This window comes from Macaca thibetana, chromosome 3 (assembly GCF_024542745.1).
Source record: "Macaca thibetana thibetana isolate TM-01 chromosome 3, ASM2454274v1, whole genome shotgun sequence".
NCBI classification, from domain to species: domain Eukaryota; kingdom Metazoa; phylum Chordata; class Mammalia; order Primates; family Cercopithecidae; genus Macaca; species Macaca thibetana.
Window position 1 is genome coordinate 4,470,962 of NC_065580.1, and position 16,870 is coordinate 4,487,831.

Below are 16,870 nucleotides of genomic sequence, written 5' to 3' on the forward strand. Positions count from 1 at the left end.
TGGGAGACTCAGCCCCTGCTACATGGGGTCCATCTGCTGCTATTGGGCCCTCACCCAGAGCCTGTGACTCCAAGCACGCGGGCTCTGGGATGAGCCTTAGGCGTCGGCAGGGATCTGTGGAGCTCTGGTTCCATGCTTCTGGGCTCAGAGTCAAGCCAGTGAGCCCCCATTCCACCTGCACAGCCCTCTGTTCCCAATTCCTGGGAGGAGGCCTCCGTCTTGCACCTGTTTGGCCACAGAGGGATTCTTCCCATGAGCTTCCTGCTACGGCCCAGCCTTGGCAGCACCCACTTGGTGCTCTGGGCCTCAGTGCTCTGGGCCAGTGCTGCCTGGGTCCCTGCCTCACCCTTGCTGGGACCTTGCCCCGCACCGTGGTCTTCCGCTTCCCCCACGAAGTGGCTGGGGTCCTTCCGGTTTCTGGACCTTGACCAGCAGCAGGACACCTGCAGGCTGTGGGCTTGTCAGGTGGAAATTGTTGTCTGTCTGGATTTTACCTCAAGCTAAGCCATAATATCAAGTGTGGAGTTAGAGATAGTTTTAGACATTTTCTAGTAAGGAGGAGAAAATATAATTTCTTTTCTCAACCCTTATGAGTTCCTGGTCGAGACACTCTCACTGTCCTGAAAATGAAAGTCAGATGAACAAGAGGAAAACCAGAAGAGGTTTCCTGGCGTGCACTGTGCCCTGCCCATGGCGGGGGCCTCAATTCCAGCGCCTCTCTCAAGGCAGTGGTTTAGGGGCCCTGCTCACGTAGTGTTTTAACAAAGAGCGATAACTCTCGGCATAGTGACCTGGCAAAGGAGAGAGCAGCTCCAGTCTTTTATTTATTTATTTATTTATTTGAGACAGAGTTTCTCTCGTTACCCAGGCTGGAGTCCGGTAGTGTGATCTAGGTTCACTGCAACCTTTGCCTCCCAGGTTTAAGCGATTCTCCTGCCTCAGCCTCCTGAGTAGCTAGGATTACAGGTGTGCACCACCACGCCCGGCTAATTTTTGTGTTTTTAGTAGAGATGGGGTTTCACCATGTTGGCCAGGCTGGTCTTGGTTGAACTCCTGGCCTCAGATGATCTACCTGCCTGGGCCTCCCAAAGTGCTGGGATTATAGGCGTGAGCCACCACGCCTGGCCTCCAGTCTTTTAAAAGGAGGGAACCTGTGACAAGGCAATACAATCTGCCCCCAGAGTCCCTGGCAACGGCGGGGGCCCTCTCTGGGCTGGTGAGCAGGTGCCGTCCCCAGGAAGGAAGGATGGATGTCCTGGTGTCTGGTAAACATGGGCAGAGGCAGAGACTCCCTGTGTTTTCAATGTCTTTCACTTAGCAGGTCTCAATATTTTGGGGAGAACTATTTTGGCTTCCTCCACTAGCTACGTGAACAAATGAATAAATAAAAATGAGGCATTTCTGTTGTTCCTTAGCACATGGTCCAGGGTGTCTGTGTGTATACACACAAGCACGTAGGATCCAAAAGAAAAAATGGTGAAGAAAATCCCAAGTTGAGCCCAGAGACAACCTGTCTCTGGGAGACAGGAGCCCACTGGACCCAGTCGGGGGTTTACACAGCTGCCCCCCACCGTCCGCAGGGGTGGGGCGAGCTCCCTGCCACAGCTCATCTCAGCTGCTTGTGGGAGGCTGGCCCCGTGGGCTCCTCGGTGAGGATATGGTGGCGGCAGACGGGGGAACTGTGGGAGGGGGAGGAGTCAGGCTAAGGCGTCAGCCTCATGATTTTAGCCTTCTGATAAAATTGGGCTGTTTCCTTCTGATGAATGAAAATGCAGACCTCATTCCTAAGGAGAGCCGAGGGAGGCTTTCTGTGGCTTAGCGCTGTTGGGCATCAGCTTCCTAGGAAAGTCTGCGCTTTGGCAGCGGCTCTAAGATTTGCCGTTGTCCACGTGCTCCCATTCTTGAGCGTTGGTGGTTTAGGAGCTGGCATTGTTGGCTCTTTTTCTGCGACAGGTTCTGCCTTGTTTTGGAGCAGATGCTTGAGCCCATTCCTTCCTTTTAGGGCACGATGTGTGTGAAACACCTTTGCCCTCTAATTCCTTTGCTCTTCGGGGAAGATGCCAGGCAGCGCCAAGTGTCGAAGGGGAGCCTGAGGGTGCTGCGACCTTCCCCTGGGCCTGCCCTTGATGGCGCAGAGGCCCCGGGCTTCCATACCTCCCTGGGAGGAGGTAGAGCAGGCGGGGAGAGGAAAGAGCAGGAGATGGCAGGGGAAGCCACGCACAAATGGAAAAGGCCCAAAGGAGGAGGTCCGGGAAGCCAGGAGAGCCCTCGAGACCCTACCCAGGAAGCCAGGCCCACTCCACTCCAGAGCACAGCCTGGGCTGGCTTCCGTGTCCTGGGAGTCCTCTGTGGCTGGCACTGCCGACTGCGGACCCAGCAGTCACCTGCCCATCCTCCTTCCACACTGAACCCCAGCGTGCCCTTGTCACCCCACGTCCTCTGCTCAGGAGCTGGCCCCACACTGGTGTCAGGTGGACCCACTTGGTCTCTGGGGAGTTGCCTGCACCTCTCTCACTCGTGGTCCATTCTGGAATGGGCAGGGGAGGGCCGGGAGATGGAAGGAGAGGTTTGCTGTCTGCTTCTAGGGAGACTTTCCTTCCTTTCTGGAAGTTTCCAAAACTGTTCCCTCCCCAACCTGCTGGAGGTAGATGAAGAAGCATGGAGCCAGGTGCTACTGAGGGCCATCCATGAGCTGGGGGCTTGGCTTAGGATGAGGCCATCATGGCTGGTTGGGCAGAGAGACGGAGAGAGCCTGGGTCTTCAGTGACATTGTTGGTGTCTGGATTCATCAACCCTGAGGCCTGGCATCCCTGTGTCTTTCATAGCCAATATAGTTCCTTATTTGAGGGGTGTGTGTGTGCACGCGCGTAAGCACACATGTGTTGTTGTAGTCATTGACTTCCAGGCAAAGGCATCCTGGCAGACACTCCTTCCCTGAGTATCTGAGTCCTGACTGCTTGCCTGCTCTGTATTTCCCACCTGCAACACGGGTTTCTGAAGCAATTGCTTTGTCTGCCATCACCTAGCTCATAGCTCCCTGGAGGGGTCCATTTATTCACACACTCACTGTTTTCCACTGAAAGACCATTTACTGAGTACATACCAGGGGCCATCAATCTTTTTCAAAATGAGAAGAAATGTTTTGAAAGTCAGCTAAGTAAAAATTTTCAAACCACAAAGCACCCTGGTATAACAGGTACAGAGATGCCAGGTTTCCTATCATCCTCCAGGCAATAAGCGTGTACTGAGCTGGGCTCTGTGCTCCACCCGCCTCCTGTGCCCGGGCCCAGCCTCACACTCCCCTGCCCATGACGGTGCTGATCATGGTCACGGCGAGGGTTCCCGGTAGATGCGCTTCTCCCTGCCTTCTTGTCATTCCCAGAACCCGAGTCCACAGTCCGTTGAGTTGTTCCTGCAGCATCTCTAAGGGGTGAAGTTAGAGTAAGTGCTGTAGTCCTCTGTGCCATCAGACTGTGAAAACTCTTCTACAAAATGAGCCTGAAGGCCAGCTGCAGCCTAGCACAGTGTCTTGATGTGTTTTCTTAGTTCCAGTGCAACAAGATTCAATAAGTCATTTGGAGCATCTGCCCCTTGGTGCTAAGCCTTTTTTTGTTTTCTGTGATGTCGGTTGCTCTTGCTGAGTTAAGTGATAGGGATGCACAGGAATGACAGAACAAAAGCCTGCCCTTCCTCAGAGCCGGGGCGGGCATTCTGGCCCCACCTGGATGTGCATGGAGGTCCTGCTCTCAGTAATGAGGGTGACCCATTCCACGGATCCAGCCCCATTCATATTCCTTCCCTTTTTCTGTCCTTCCTTCCTGATCTCTTCTCTCCTCCTCTTGGGATAAATGGCAAAGACATGCATGGACACTGACCCAGGTCAGTGACTACAGTGCAGAAAAGCCAAGCAGACCAAACTGGCAATTTCTAGACCCTTGTTTTAGTCAACTCAATAATCTACCCTGCAGTGGGAAAACTAGTTATAAACGTCGCTAGGAGAAGATTCCTAACAGTTTCCTTTGAAACTTGCTTTGGAATGGCCACGAGTTTTTAGGTAAGAGCAAATTGCATGCAAAAAGCATTCCCACACTATGACTGCAGCACAGCCCCCATGAGGAGCCCTGTCCCCTTCCGGCCTCTCCTGCTTCCCGGGCGGGTGCTCACCGCACGGCCTCCATCTGGTCCTTCTCCTCCAGCAAGCCTAGCCGCCGCCTCACTTCGTGCAGGAGCTTGGTCCCTTGGAAGCCGCTGCCGCGGCCGTCACACTTTACCACCACCGCGCCGTGGCTGCTCACCATCACCGTCTCCCAGCTCACCTCGAACTTCTCAGACACGCTCTGGCTCCCCGGGGTGCCATCCCTGGAAAGAGAGTCCCGGGCTCAGCAGGCCTGCTGTGTGGTGGGTGGCGACTGGTTTAGCAGCTGCCACATCAGATGACCCCCGTAAGGGATTTTACCCGTGACCCGGCTGCCACACGCTCAACTCTATACCCCAGATTCTGCTGCCCTGGGCAGGTGAGCCAGGAGTTATCCATACCCCATAAGGCAAGGAGGAAGAGGAGACCTCCAAGAGCCTGGGGCTCCCAGGGCCATCCCTAAACACACGGGTACTGGGAGGGACAGCCACCAAAGGGCATCTATTTGGTGAGGGAAACAATAAAAATCCTCCCAACTTCTCCCTTTGCGGGGCTTTCCCTACACTGCAAGACGGTTTCTCTTTCCTGGGTTCTAGATGCCCCAGGCTGTGCCCCTCAGTACCCATCACAAGTGACAAGGCTGTGCTGACTCTAGCCACATCCCTGGCTCGAAGACGTGGTCTGTCTCTTGTTAATTTCAAAGTAACAGCAAACCCGCCATATGGGTTGCCTTCCTCCCTCCCTCTCCTGGGGAGTTGAGAGCCATTGGCCCTGGGCAGTGTGGCCTCTGACCTGGGCTGGCAGCTCCCACTGTGCTCTCCTCCCAGATCCTCATTTGCTAGCCCGGCGCTGCTGGCTGAAAGGCATCCATGGTGGGACATTTGGACCATGGGATTTGACCAGCGCCACAAACAGGGCTGCTTTCTTTTTCCTCAAACAGGGCTGTTCCCTCCCTCCCTTCTCTCCTTCTTCCTTCTCTCTTTCTTTTTTTATTTTGGTTTGAGACAGGGTCTCACTCTGTTGGCCAGGCTGGAGTGTAGTGGCACAATCTTGGTTCACTGCAGCCTTGACCTCTGGAGCTCAAGAAATCCTCCCACTTTTGCCTTCCAAATAGCTGAGACCGCGGGCATGTGCCACCTTGTCTGGCTAATTAAAAGAAAAATCTGTTACTCTGTAGAGATGGGGTCTTGCTATGTTGTCCAGGCTGGGAACAGGGCCATTTTCTACGCAGGACTAGTTGTTCCTCATTGACCAGCATACTCATGGGTGTGGGGAGGTTTTTAGGTGATTTTCCCTCTTGCTGGGAAAAGCATGCACAGGAGAGAAAGCCAGCCCCAGGCCCAGCCTGCCTCCCTGGAACAGCAACAGGGAGCAGTGCCCCTCCTGCGAGTGGATCCAGCCAGGTGACGGCTCCGACTACTGGCACTGTCCCAGCTGTCCGCCAAGGACTGAGGAGTCGGGTGCGGGGGGCGGCAGGAGGAGCGGGCCAGGAGTGGCGCGCTAGAGTGCTGCATGCTTAGGGTCCTGGTCAGTCATGGCGCTGCTCTATGTTGAGGGTGTGTTTGTTTTCTTTTGGGTTTTGTAATTTGAAGCAGGGGCTCAGGGACTCCAGATCTCCTTGTTATCACATTTGATGTCACAGTGAGAAACAAACAAAAAGACACAGCCTCCAAGGAAAGCTTGCGAGGCCAGAGTGAGTGTGCGCCCAGCGGGTGGGGTTGCCTGGCCCTGTCCCAGCTCAGCAGAGCTCAGCTGTCTCCACCTGGCACAACCACTTTTACCTCTGAAGGGAAAGTGAATCGTTTTGTAAACTGAAAAGCTTTTGGGGATTTCCTTTAAGATCACTGAAGAAACCAGTGGGCAGGGGAAGAAAGCTGGTTCGGAAGTTGTTAGCATCCTGGAGAAAGTGGGGGAAATCTGGTTTCACCCCACGTGTGTGGGGTGTGTGGGTACGTGTCTGTGGGGGGGTGGGGTGTGGATGTGTGGGAGTGTGGGTGTGTATAGATGTGTACGTGTGTGCATGTGTGTATACACATACGTGTGCATATTGGTGTGCACGTGTGTGCTGCATGTGGCTACGTGTACACACGTGTGTATGTGTGTGCATGTGTGTGTATGTCGGTGTATGTGTGCATGTGGGTGTGCATATGTGTGTTCTTATGCAGGTACGTGTGTGTGTGCGTGTGTGCACATGCGGGTATGTGTGTACATGTGCGTGTGTCTGGGTGTGTGTGCGTGTGTGCACATGTGGGTATGTGTGGGCATGTGCGTGTGCCTGTGTGTGTGTGTGTGTGCGTGCAGGTGTATGTGGGCCTATGTGTGCATGTGGGTGTGCATATGTATGTGCTTATGTATGCAGGTGCATGTGTGCGTGTGGGTGTGCATGCGTGTGTGCACATGTGGGTGTGTGTGCACGTGCGTGTGCCTGTGTGTGGGTGCGTGTGTCTGCATGTGGGTGTGCATGCGTGGCTGCTGGGAAAGTGTGAAAGCAGTCCAGATATTAAGGAAAGTGGGTTAATTGCAAAACGGAATCAGCTATTGGAATCTGTGCCCTGGGGCGTTTCTATAATGGAACCTTTTTGCTATTTAGGGACTCAGCCCTCAGGAAGGGAGCCGGGCAAGACACCAGGGTTAATCAGCTCCATCAGGTTCCGGCGTTTACTCAGGGGGTCGCTGCACTGGCATCCCTAACACAGCCTGGCACAGGCCTCTGCTTCCGCCGGCTCTCCCAGGCTACAAGGGCTGCGGGAGTTTCTCCTGCTCCATGGTCTTGAAAAGACAGACCAGGAGGTGCACTGGGGCGTTTGCCCAATGGTCCGGGCGGCCCCCTCTGCGCTGCCTCCCCGTGTGGTGTGAGCACGTGGGCATCACCTCGACTCAGGGCTGTCAGGCAGCATTTGAACCTATGCACAGGGCACTGGGCTGGCTCCTACACTGAGTTCCCTAATCAGACCCAACATCTTCAACGCATTTACAGAGCACAAAAAATTGTTCTCAAAACCCAAACCGGAGGCTTCATTAATGAACACAAGAGCTGAAAAAATTCTTTGCTGGCGAAGAAAGAGCATTCAGGACAGTGGCCAGAAATGCCAGCCAGTGAGACCCACGGGCTCAGGGTGCAGGTCCCAGGCTCCGGCCATCTTGTGTCTCTGTGACTTGGGACCTGTCCCCTGCCTGCCTCCGGTGAGCCTGTCATGCAAGATGCCACTATGATGATCCCAGCAGCCTCCCTTTATAGTCACAGAACCTGAGGCAGCCTGGGGAGAGGCGGTGGGTACATAGCACCCACTTTCTTTTAACCTCTGGGTGTCTCCACGAGTCCTAAAGAACCTGACATTGGGCTAAACGATCTTATGTTTTCAGTTTGCAACCATATCGTTTCTCCTGCTTATCTTTTCCTAAGAGTTCAATATTCATTTATCACGGGGGTCACGGAGCCCCAGAGCGAGCACCAGGGAAAGACAGACGTGACGATACTTACACCACCAGGAGCAGAGGGTAGTGGGTGGTGTCGGTGAAGGTTGCTGGCTTCAGGATCTGCATGGGCAGGTCTGGGGAGAAGCAGAGCACAGCATGGGTTAGGGGGGCAACGCTGGCCATGGGGTATCGGGCATGCCCTTGGGTGACCATGGGGGTGAGGGTGCTCTGGATCGGGCCTGAGGGGAAGCCCACAGGACAGAGACTGGCCCAGGGTTTCATCCTGAGGACTCTGGCCTGCTGTGCGGCCTTGGGCAAGTCACCCAACCTGTGTGAAGCTTAATTTCTCTGAAGCTTCCATTCAGTCTTGCATATGGGAGCACACTGAATGCACAGAAGACTCAATGGCCTGGGCACTTGCCAGCAGCAGAATTTCAGGCAGGGAAATATGGTGCCCTGAGAGGGGGCAGGCTGCCTGCAGCAACAAAGCATCTCTCAGCATCTGATCGGGGATGCTGGGGATGGATATTTGGGAGCAGGGAGGCAGGGAGGGGAAGAGACGGAGTCTGGGATGAAACAGGGGCCGCCTAGAGGGGAGAGGGTGCCGGCCCATGGCAGTGCCTCTGTGCAGAGCCAGGTGGCTCTGCGGGTCTCGCTGTTGGTAGGTTTGTGCTGGGTGGCTCTGTAGCTCTGCTGCAGCCACAGCTAGAGGACGCCAGGGAAGGATGGTACAGCCCACTGGATCCTGCGGCTACCAAGGTCACTGGATCTGGTTCTCAGCAGCGTGAAATCCAGTGGGTGAGGGAGACTGGGTAGGAACCAAACCTCAAAAACCTGCCTCACCAATTTCTTCTGCACCCCCCCCACCTCCCAACAAACCTTCCCATCCAAGTTGGAATTTATTTATTGACGTTAACTACGACCCAGATTACCAAAGGCACAGCAATTAAATTGGAATTAGCGGCTTTTCAATACAATTACTACACAGATACACTGCAGGCTTGGGAGGCTGGCTAGGCAGCCAGCTCTGACCTGGCGTCTCCTGACTGATTCGGGCTGAATGTTAATGGCTTGCAAATTGGCTCAATGGCCCAGGGACTAGCGGAGAGGCAGGCCTTGGACTTCATCATTTAAATTCCATAAAACATGGTCTGGGCTGCTCCCTGCCACTGATAAGCCCAAGGGCAGACCTTGGAAACCGGGTTCTGACTGGCTGAAAACATTTCAGGGGAACCGTTCTGGAAGATGTCCTACTTTTCTAAAAGAAAAAAAAAAAAAAAAGAAAAGAAAAGCATTAGCCTCTGGTAGCACAAAATGAAAAAACAAAACCAAGCCAGGTCGGTAGGGCTGACATCTTTCAGATTTCCTGCGATCCCTAAGGGGGTCTTCCTGTTGCCGGGCTCATACAGGCGCCCCACATCCTCTCCTGGCATCTGTACCCACCTACCTTTCAAGGAAACCCCCTGCAGGACAGAGTGTGTGGCAAGGGTGGGGAAGCTGGCTTTGTGCTTCGAAAGGTCTTTTCTGCATTTCCTAAGAGGAAGGGATGACAGTCACACACCAGTGCTGTAGGCTTGGGAAGCGTTACTGGGACAGCAGTGGGTAGAGGGGGCTGGAGGGGGAGGCCAGGTCTAAGGAGCTCAGAAAGGAATCTTGCCAGGGTGACGGCCTGGCTGCCAAGGCTGCTGAGGAGGCAGAACAGAGGAGCTTCAGAGACACGCCGGGGCAACGATGGTCTCTCCACTGGGCTGGGATAATCTACACACAGTTCTTCTTTTTTTTTTTTTTTTTTTTTTTTTGAGATGGAGTCTCATTCTGTCACCCACGCTGGAGTACAGTGGTGCGATCTCAGCTCACTGCAACCTCCACCTCCTGGGTTCAAGTGATTCTCCTGCCTCAGCCTCCCCAATAGCTGGGATTAAAGTGTGCACCACCACACCCAGCTCACTTTTGTATTTTCAGTAGAGACAGAGTTTCAGCATGTTGGTCAGTACACACATTTCTTGGCCAAAGCAGATTGTCACAGCATCCATTTTTTGTTTGTTTGTTTGTTTTTTGTTTTTTGAGAGAGAGTCTCACTCTGTTGCCAAGGTTGGAGTGCAGTGGTGCGATCTCGGCTCACTGCAACCTCTGCCTTCCAGGTTCAAGTGATTCTTGTGCCTCAGCCTCCCAAGTAAATGGGATTACAAGCACATGCCATCACACCTGGCTAATTTTTGTATTTTTTTGTAGAGATGGGGTTTTACCACGTTGGCCAGGCTTGTCTTGAACGCCTGACCTCAAGTGATCTGCCCTCCTCGGCTTCCCAAAGTAATGGGAATACAGGCATAAGCCACCGTGCCCGACCTTTGTTTATAGTTTTCTTGAGTTTCTCTTCTTCCTCCTCTAGGCTGGGCATGATGGCTGACACCTGTAATCTTGGGACTTTGGGGGGACTGAGGCAGGATTGCTTGAGCCCAGTAGTTCAAGACCAGTCTGGGCAATAGACCCTGTCTCTACTAAAAAAAAAAAGAAAAAAAAAAAGAAAGAATTAGTTGGGCATAGTGGCCTGCCTGTGGTCCCAGCTACTCAGGAGGCTGAGGTGGGAGGATCACTTGAGCTTGGGAGGTCAAGGCTACAGTAACCCAAGATTGTACCACTGCACTCTAGCCTGGGGGACAGAGTGAAGCTCTGTCTCACACATAGACACATACAAAATTATTCTCTTTCTTCTAGACCGTTCCCTACTCATTTCCTTCATGCCCCCTTCCATGGCGTGGTCACCTTCAGGGTATTTTAAGAGAGAGAGCCTCCGGACATGTAAGTGTGTTGGGGGCGGGAGTGGATTTGAAGTGCATTAAAATTCCAGAATGTTCTGACTTCCAGAGGTGAACGCAATGTCTGGAAAAGTTCTGATAGAGCACAGCTTCCTACGGCCAAATGGCAGGGGCAGGATTTTTTGGCCCGGGCCTGTGGTGGGCTGCAGGGAGGGCATGGCGAGCACGGGGGAGCGAGGGTCCCTGTGTAGGGTCCACACCTGGGCTGTCCTGTAGGCTGGGACTCCAGGGCAGCCTCCAGACCCAGCCACAGTGAACTGCACTTGCTCTTGCCTAAGCCCCTAAGCCCCTCATGTTGCCCTCTTCTCTGGATTGCATTCTCGCCTCTTGTGAGCCCACCCGAGGTTGACTCCAGGGACCATGTTCAAGTCCCACATTCTGTGAGCATTCCCAACACGTCCCCAGCCCAGTCTCAGGCTCTTCTCTGAACTCTCGTGCTGTTTGCTTTCTGCTCTACGCAACGCAGCTTTGCAGCACGTACTGTTTAGGGGACCTGTTTTTGTTTCATGGGGTGAGCCTTGGTTCCTGCTCTTCGGAGCTGAGTCTGTTAGGTGGTTGTGTCTCCTCTAAGCTGCTGAGCACAAGGGGGCTGCCAGCGAAGATGCCAGGCCCCAGGCGACACGCCACTGTCTAGTGTCGGGGAAGGGCAGACAAAGAGGTTCCAGAGAGTCTGGGGATGGCAAAGGCAAGGTGTGTGGCTCCTCCCCGCTGCCCTTTCAGCTCCGTGTTACTTATCAGCCTCAACACACTTTCCCCCAGAGCCCTGGAAACCTTCTCTTTCGACAAAGCGCTCCTGCAGTTACCATCAGGCAGTCAGAGTTCGCACAGGAGGGAAACCTGTTTTCAGCCTCGGAGGTGATGGGCAAGCGGTGTCTCCATTTCGAGGTTTGAAGTCTGTTATTTGACGCCAACCTACCACCAAAAGGCTGCTATGCAGAGATGTGGGGAAGTCTGGAGGGGGGACAGAGTTCTGGGGGAAGACGGTGAAATCTGCTGTGGGAATTTTACACTTGGGGTTTCCAAGAGTAACGACCTGGTGGGCAGTTAGGACACCGGGCCAGCCGGGATGACTTGGGAGCCAGCTGCGCACAGGTGGGAGTTGAGGCTCCCAGGCTCTGCCCCCCTTCTGGAGCTGTGAGTCCAGGTCCAGCTAATGCTGTGGGGCACAGAGTTAGTGCCCAGGAGAACTCACCGAATGACTGGGGGGACAGTTCAAGGAAAGAAGGGTACAGGCACAGAAAGGCAGAGAGGCGTTTCCTAGGAGGTAACAGCACTCAAACCTCCTCACGTAAACTCCGGCTGCAAGGACACCCCTCATCAGCCCACCCTCCACCAGCTGATGAGGCAGGAAGGACTTCAGATGGCACAGAAAGGGAATTTCCAGAGGGAAGAGGTTTCTCTGGACGGCGTCTTGACACGGTCACCAAAGAAGGACAGCGTTGGAGTCTGCGATCTTGCTTTGAAGCAATTGTCAGCCTCTCAGGGAGAGAGATCCTGTGCCCTGCTTTTCTTTCATTTTGTCACCAGAGTGAGCATCTTGGTTCTGAACACAAGACGCTCCATGCCAGAGGAGCTGCAGGGCAGATACACCCCCGTGCTCAGGGAGCCTTCTGTGCATGGTGCCTGCTGCTGATGACTGCACTGTGTCCGAGCCCATGTTTTCTTTCTCTTTTTCATTCTTATTAAAGGGGAAAAACGTAGTACTTACTATAATCATCAATCTCGATGTTCCTGTATTCCACTTTAGGCATCTGTCGGTCATTTATGGCCTTCTTGACGTGTTCATTTGTTTCTAGGTCAAACATTTCTGAAAGAGAGGGAACAGGGACATGCTGAGAAGCAAGGGTCACTCACGGAGGACCTCTGTGGGCCGTGGCTTTTCACGTGCGTAGACTGCTACTTTCATCAGCCTCAGAGGTGGTGGTGATTATTTCTAGTATACAGACCAAGAAACTGGGCTCAAGTTACGCACTCAAAAGCCTAGTCTCAAATCTGGGATTGGGGCGGATGAAAGATTCTCCCCACTGTCCTAGGCTCTCTCCTTCTCCCACCAGAGGTTTTTGTTCTCCGTGGTGTCACACGCACAGGTTTTGGTATGATTCTCCCCATGACTGCTGGTTTTAGGAAAACCTATATCACACATCTGTGAGGACAAACGGTTTTCCAAAAATTGTGGCCATAATAACTAGAAAAGGAAAGGAACATTAAGTGTTCCCAGAAATAAAATGGATTCTGATCTTTCTCCTAAAACAAGATAAGGTGGTCTCTGGATAGACCTTAACTTCGATGACTGTATTTGTGGACAGTGGAGTCGTGTGAGCCTCACTCCACACTGTGGTGGGACTGGCTGTCCTCCCTCCATGGTAGAGACCAAGGTCAGTTCCACACTGCAGCGTGGATGCACTGGACCTCTGTGCCTCAGGCTGCGACAGCGCACACACGTCCTTGTTATCATCTATTTCTTCAAATGCAAAGAAGTCCCCTGAGGAGCCCACTCTGTTCATCTACTGAAATGGCCATTCTACTTCATTTCATCGTCTGATGTGTCATCAAAACCACCCAACTTCCTTTCTCCCTTCTCACACTAAGCCTACACATGGGGACAACTTGTGCTTCACTGTGAAAGGGAATTTTTCTGCAAGGAACTTTGCCTTTGGCTCGTCAGATCACTTTGAAGCAGCTGTAATTTGTGCATTTGTTTAGAGTAAACGAATGATCACAAACAATGCTAGAATGGATGTCCAATCACCCTCCCGTGTAACTCCCTTGGAAAGAAAAAAAATGCTGCTCTGGAGCTCTGCAGGTGGGCGCTTCTCCGGGGCAGCTGGAGGTCAAATGACTGCCCATCGCTAGGAGACTCTGGACGTGTGGCTTAGTGTGGAGAACATGGGGCTGTGGCTTTATTCAAGAACTGTGCCCAGCAGGCCTGGCAACCTTCTGTAGAGGAACAGAGGGATATGGAAGCTCCCAATGCTTGTGAGGGGTAAATAAAATGAAAATGACTTGTGAGTTGCTGGACACATGTTTGAATATTTAGCTTTGATTAAAAAATAAGGGGAGAATGGTGACACTTGTTTTCAAACAGGTAGGGTTTTAACAAATCTGACATTAGACCACCACTGGGAAAGATTCCGAACACCATGTAGCACGCAAGAAAAGTGTCCCTTGCAGACAGCAGGAAACACAGCTGTGTCTGCAAGGGCTGTCTGCAGTGGTGAAGTCCGAGGGAAGCCCAAGTAGACTTGACCTTAACTCTGAGACCCAGAGACCTGGCTGCAGAGGTGGCGTGCTCTCCCTCGCAGTCATGCACGTGAGTTAGGGGAGCGCACTCCATGCCAAGGCCTGCATGTCCCCGTGCCAGCTTCACAGCCTCAGCCCACGTTCCTAATGGACTGGGGGCAGCACTCATTGGTGTTGACTGGTGTTGGACTCATTGAGTCCAAATGCCTTCAGCCCTTAATGCAATGCTCCAGGCACACGCTTAGGTGAGAGGAGTTGGTTTATGAGACAGTGACTGCATATCCTTCATGTTCTATTCACAGTTACAGGAAAGGAAGACTAGCAGGGAGCGCAGCTGGGTAATGAAGAGAACAGCATTTCCCAAGCTCTTTGCTGCCCCAGGGCCTTTGCGCGTGCTGCCCTGTGTTTGAAATCTTCCTTGCTAGCTCCTTCTCCTCCATCAACACAGGCGTCACCTCCTCCAAGGGAGGCCTGACCACCCTATCTCAGGCACCCATCAAAATGAAAGTTTAGGTCATTTTCCTGGCTGCAAATCCTTCTCCCTAACCCCTGCCAAGGTATCCGTGTTCAGTCCCATCCCAGGGACAAAATGCACTAGTTTTGAGTACCCTGGGTAGATGGGTTTGTGGAAAATAAATTCATATCTTGGAAATTAAGCATCTTTAGACGGTAACGTGTCTGGGTTTCCACCCAAGTCTTTCTCCTTGTTCCCATGTGGCCCCAGGAAACTAAACAGGACTGAGAAGTCCTCCTGAGTGTCTCAGGAAGCTGCAAAAGCCTCCCCCAGGCTCAGACCTCTCGAATGGCAAGAGTTGGAAAAACTGAGGCCGGACTGTCAACCAGTGTTTCCCACACGGCACAGACCGGAGAACCCAAAGCAAACTGCATTACATTGATGGGAAAGTTTCTGACGTTTAGAAGATTAATGATGTGCCTAAGTTAATTCACTGGACTCTGGGACTATGAGGCAATCCATCCATACTCTCCAAACTCCAGCTGATTGGAGGAGACCAGTGCCTGGATCTCACGAGGTCATCTCAACGCTTCAGCTGTAACCCTTGGAGAACCTGTGATCTTTGCTGCTCTGACTGCTGACATGATCATCCCAGGTGGAAAACAGGTGAGGAACTTGGGGTGTGCAAATGTGGGTCAAATGATAGAAGTGACAACCCACGTAGGTCAGGGGAATTGGCAGGAGCAAAGGTAGAAAGACCCTCTACCAACGAGAACAGAGATGGGCTTCTGCTTCTGGGTCCCAGAAAGGGCTTCAGCTGGGGGGTCTGCTGGTGGCAAGAGCCTGTCTGGATGACTAAATCTCAAAATGAGAGAAAATGCGGACAGACCCTCTCACAGTTGGTTAAAGGTCTTGTCTCCATACGTACGCATGTGACTTTGATGTTTCAGGTGTCACTGTGCGATCTCAAATGCTGATCACGAAGGCGAAAGTTAAACTCAGGGAGCAATGTTGTTCTGCTGCCCTCTGAGTCAAGCTGGCCTAGAGCTAACGGGAACACAGGCTGGCCACCAAACAACCATTACCAGTTTCTGGATCTGAGAGTTCTGGCTTCCTGTGGGAACACACCACGTTCTGATCGCTCACGGACTACACGGGCTGCACGTGAATACCTCGTTCCTCTCTATTGAAATCCCACCCTTCACAGGAAAGCACCAAAGCAACAGACTATTAAATTTAGTTAAATATTAGATTTCTCATTTAATGATTGCCCACACAACTGGTTTTATCAGCAGAGAGCTGACTGTCCCACAGGGGACTTGAGTTAAGCCATTTTATTTGTTCCCATAATTGCATTCAAAGAGGGCAGGAGCTCAGCAGAGAAATAAGAAAAGATTGGCATATTCCCTGAAGGACTCTTCTTTTGACTTCAGGGCAGTGGGGACCTCCAGTCTGGAGCATACAAATGGCCACTCCTTAATTAAATGTGAGCCCCCTCTAATATTTGGTGGAATTAGCTATTATCAGATCTGGACACCGTGAGACCGCAGAGACTCAGGCCTGCTCACGAGGCTGCTTCCCTCGCTGCCCCGTGGGCAGGTCGTGGTGTAGCTGTGCACTGTTGCAAGACATGCTTCCAAGTGGCCCAGCAGGTTCAGGGGATTGGTGGAATCACCGCTGTGCTAAATTTTGGAAAACTGGTGACCAGATCCAATGAAAACCAATAGGCAACGGATCTAAGAGAGGAGGAGAGCAGCCCCTTCCCTTTCTCACATTTCCACAAGAAGTAAAACTGCAGGATGGTGTCTGCCACCGGAGGCTTAGGCAGACGTCTCTTCGGCATCTCCCTGTTGCCTTGGCCTGACTTCCCCTGCCTGGGTTTTCTGTGCCTTTCTAGTCCAGGCCTCTCCTGCCCTATTTCTGCTCACTCCTCACGTGCGCCTTCCCCTGCGGCCATCAGTAAGACCCCCCTCTGCCCCGCCTCGCCCCTTCCCTGTGCTCTTGCGGCTGCCAGCTGCCCACCCCAGGGCTGCGCCATCAGTCATATTCGAAGACCAGATTCAGGCCCAGAGCCCGCATGACTACTGTTTAAACTTACTCATCTTCACTGGATATCTCTTTTCTTTGAGCTCCATTTTTGTTTTTTGAGATAGGGTCTTGCACCCAGGTTGGAGTGCAGTGGTAAAATCATAACTCACTGCAGCCTCGAACTCCTGGGCTCAAGCAATCCTCCCACCTTGGCCTCCCGAGTGGCTGGGACTGCAGGCATACACCACATTACCCGGCTAAATTTTGTAATTTTTGCAGAGGTAGGGTCTCACTATGTTGCCCAGGCTAGTCTCAAACTCCTGGACTCAAGAGATCTTCCTCACTGGGTGCAGTGGCTCACACCTGTAATCCCAACTCCATCTCTACAAAATATAAAAATAAAAAAAACCAGGCATGGTGGCACACACCTGTGGTCCCAGTTACTCAGGAGGCTGAAGTGGGAGGACAGCTTGAGCCCTGGAGGTCGAGGCGGCAGTGGGAGGATGGCTTGAGCCACAATTGCACCACTGCCCTGGAGCCTAGGCGACAGAGCAAGACACCATCTCAAAAAAAAAAAAAAAAAAAAAATTCCCATGAAAGGATTGTAGAATCTTGGGGCCAAGATGCTAAATATTACATTTCTTAAAATCATATTGTCCTTCCTTCCACATATACATGCAGTGATCAACAGAGACATGCTTTATGAACAAAATAGAAGAGACAAAGGAAAGGGTTCGGGTGTGGTGGCTCACGTCTGTAATCCCAATGCTTTGGGAGGCC

General features: G+C 52.5%; 1 protein-coding gene across 4 annotated transcripts in view; it reads right to left on the reverse strand.

Moving 5' to 3' along the window:
- DPP6 (dipeptidyl peptidase like 6) overlaps positions 1-16,870 on the reverse strand; it is a 1,147,427-nt gene that overhangs the window by 12,373 nt on the left and 1,118,184 nt on the right. For all 4 annotated transcript variants that reach the window (XM_050785804.1, XM_050785807.1, XM_050785803.1 and 1 more), the window contains exons 18-20: positions 12,077-12,175; positions 7,617-7,686; positions 4,165-4,359 (exon numbers count right to left, since the gene is read on the reverse strand). In XM_050785804.1, the coding sequence (XP_050641761.1) occupies positions 4,165-4,359; positions 7,617-7,686; positions 12,077-12,175 (364 nt within the window). The remainder of the gene's footprint in view (positions 1-4,164; positions 4,360-7,616; positions 7,687-12,076; positions 12,176-16,870) is intronic.